At 40.9% G+C, this 3,167-nt stretch overlaps 1 protein-coding gene across 1 annotated transcript; it reads left to right on the top strand.

The window, feature by feature from the left end:
* The first annotated feature begins 914 nt into the window (after positions 1–914).
* On the top strand, positions 915–2,871 carry LOC134206417 (uncharacterized). Its single transcript, XM_062682134.1, has 5 exons — positions 915–1,058; positions 1,279–1,393; positions 1,455–1,792; positions 1,857–2,797; positions 2,853–2,871. The coding sequence occupies exons 1-5, from the start codon at positions 915–917 to the stop codon at positions 2,869–2,871; spliced, it is 1,557 nt and encodes a 518-aa protein (XP_062538118.1).
* The last annotated feature ends 296 nt before the right edge of the window (positions 2,872–3,167 follow it).

A 3,167-nucleotide genomic window follows, 5' to 3' on the forward strand; every position in this document is an offset into this window, starting at 1 on the left:
TGACAATCCTTAATAAAGATGCAGACAACTTCACGATCTCTGGTAGGAGCCACGGGAGTTGTGGTAATTGTTAGTGTGGAAGGTTATAACATTAGGACTAGGAATCGTTTTAGTAGAACGTGAAACACATAAAGAACTCAAAGTAGGAAAAGAACGAGCATGGAATTGGAAGGCAGAAGTGGTAGCCATTAGACCACCGAGATCGTCAAATCTAGACATAATAAGTCATATTCATTATTTCCAGCGAAAACTATGTACATAGATATACAAACATTGATATCAATAATTCTATAACAAGTAATATAACTCGTAGTCTGGACAGCACATGAATAAGCAACAAAGAAAAACATCATGATTATCGTGAACTTTAGGACAATTGCTTGTTACAAGTTGATTTTGTCCTGACAAGTACAAGGGAGAACAAATGAGTTATCTTTGACAATAGTTCAACTGAATTGACTGGATTTATTACCCAACTGTCATCACCTAATTAGAACTGGTTGAAATGCTTCATATTCTGGTCAGTAATCCAGCTACAGTCGGGTTTCCTATAAGGTTTCTTGAAAAGGATGTGCTGGAAGTATTTATTTTGTACAAATCACATTTGGCAAATAAAGCACGTCCCTGCAATTAGCCAACATTCACGTGGTTTTCCATACCATAGAAATCCGTGCAGTATGAGAACCGATTGTAGCACCTCGCTTTGCCCTTCACATAATGATTTAATGAAAGAGAAAAATCAACCACCATCGAGTACGACTAATCAGTTTTCCCCCCAAAAGATGATTGGCAGGTAAATTAGTACGGTATTCGTTGCACCGCAATCTGGCACGACAATCCGCCAGCCCCCCTCCATTGTGCTCTATAAATACTTGGTGCTGTTTACTTTGGTCGCGCACCAGAATCAGTTCACAATGTTTGCCGAGGTGTTTGTCCTAGCGGCGGGAGTGATATTTCCTGGGCAACACGTTGTCCAAGCTCGTCTGGACCAGGTTAATGACACTTGTGAGGATTTCCCGGTGGAAGCGGTGAATTTTGTGATAGCAGATTTTTTCAAGGTAAATGCTGTTGTGTTGGTCAGAGTGGTTGAACTGATAGATGTTAAAAAATTAAACATAATATGAAGAACATAAAGCGGAAAACGCTTGCTTTCTTCGAAGGTATTGTACCGGAAGGTTAAGAACTGTAAAATTTCTAATTTGATTATCATTTTGTGATCATTTTAAAACATATGATTTGTAACAGCTTGTGTATATTTTCGTTTATTTCTATTTGAAGAATGTTTCGACGTTATCCATCGTTCCAATGAACACTGATTGGTCGCAGTGCATTGCTCAAGCAAATATATTTACCAAATCTCTGAGCTACACCAACTTTGGAACGTTGGAAAATTGTAAGTTTTTTCGAATTTTCGCTCTACAAACATGGAATTAACTTTTTATCTATCATAACAGATGCAAAAAATCAATACTTAAATATCGATGGGTTACTGCTGATAGGCAGTCAGGAAACAAACTCCACCGTGACGGGAAACTTTCTCGACAGAAACAGCAACGAAGAACTGGCCATGCTAATTATGAGAGGTGATATTGATCGCAATTCGGGAGCATTGCGGAAAGCATCAACACTATTCCATCGATCGATTATTTTCAACATTGATCCAGAGTTGACTGTTTGCATGCTAAATTCTGAGTTCAGAATCGAATGCTTTGCTGGTGATGATCTCCACGATATTGGCCACCGTGTTGAGGTTTCGGAGCACTTTACGAAACACGAAAGGCGAACGCTTCGGGTACGATCCAATGACTAATCCGCGTGCAATTAAAAACACGATTTAATAATCTTTTCTGTTGCAGGTAACGCAGTATCGCATAGATTCCGTCGAACGACCAACCGACAACGCTTACCTACGTTTGATAGACCGGCCGGTTCTCCGATCGATAGCCGACAAACTAAACCTGACGCCGATAAGTGTGGGCGATAACTTTGACTACGGTTATCGAATGTCGAATGGGACATTCGTTGGTTCCCTAGCGGAAGTCGAGCACGGCAGGACGGATCTGTCCAGAACTAGGATAATGTTTTCCCTACATGAAACTACCAATGTACAGTTCCTACTACCGGTCATAGCTACTCCTTTTCTGTATGTGGTCCCCAAAAACTATTACACCCGTGCTCGGAGGGAGGTAGACATAATTGCCTTGTCGTTGGAGTTTATGCTCGTGTATTACTCCATTTTACTTTGGTTTCCGGTAGGATTTCGGATTCTGGAATATTACAGCTTCCAGATGAATCGCACGAAGAACAATTCACAAACCCCATGGATATCATCCGTCTTCATGACGTACGCAACCATGACCAACATATCCATCGCGATTCGAGAAATATCATCACAACGAATATATTGGATCACTCTGATTTGGTTTCAGCTCATCACCTACAGTGTGTTCCAGGGGAATATGATTAAGGAAGTTAACACAGCTGATAACAGTAGAGATCTTCAAACGATTCAGGAGCTCATGGGTTCCACGCTCAATATATCGATTGATCCTTCAATAACAGCGTTCTTCACATATAACGAGCAGGTTATGGCCAAGTACAAGCTTGCGAAGCGCATTGTGATCGAAGCACCAGAAACAACGAAGCTTTTATCGAGTCTCATTGCTAAGAGATCATTTGCCAAGGTCCTGGCACAAGACAAGATTGAGGAGTTCGTTCCACAATTCTACGACAAAAAGACGGGCGAAGCATTGCTCCATGTGATCCCCGAAGTGGCGTACGAATTTTACTCAGCAATGTATGTCCCGCTCACCTCACCATATGTGGAAACGTTCAATCGAATTTTGTTGCAGTTTATCGACGGTGGTCTGATAGAGCATGGAACTGATCGCATGAAATTTGAGACACAGCTTTTGGTGATAAGACGGCGCGTCAGTGGGAATTTTCAGGCACGTGAAGACCAAGCCGCAACAATCGATTTAAGCTCATTGAAGGTGATTTTATTTTTAGTCGTTGGATTGTTAGCAATATCAATTTTAGTATTTTGTGTTGAGCTTATGATAAAATCGATTCATTCAAAAGCAAAAATGCGTCGCTCGTTGTGATTATCCTGCTCGTATTAAATAACCATGAAAAATAGGATTGGTTTACGAGACGAGCCAGCCTTG

This window comes from Armigeres subalbatus, chromosome 1 (genome assembly GCF_024139115.2).
Source record: "Armigeres subalbatus isolate Guangzhou_Male chromosome 1, GZ_Asu_2, whole genome shotgun sequence".
In the NCBI taxonomy this organism is placed as follows: Eukaryota; Metazoa; Arthropoda; class Insecta; order Diptera; family Culicidae; genus Armigeres; species Armigeres subalbatus.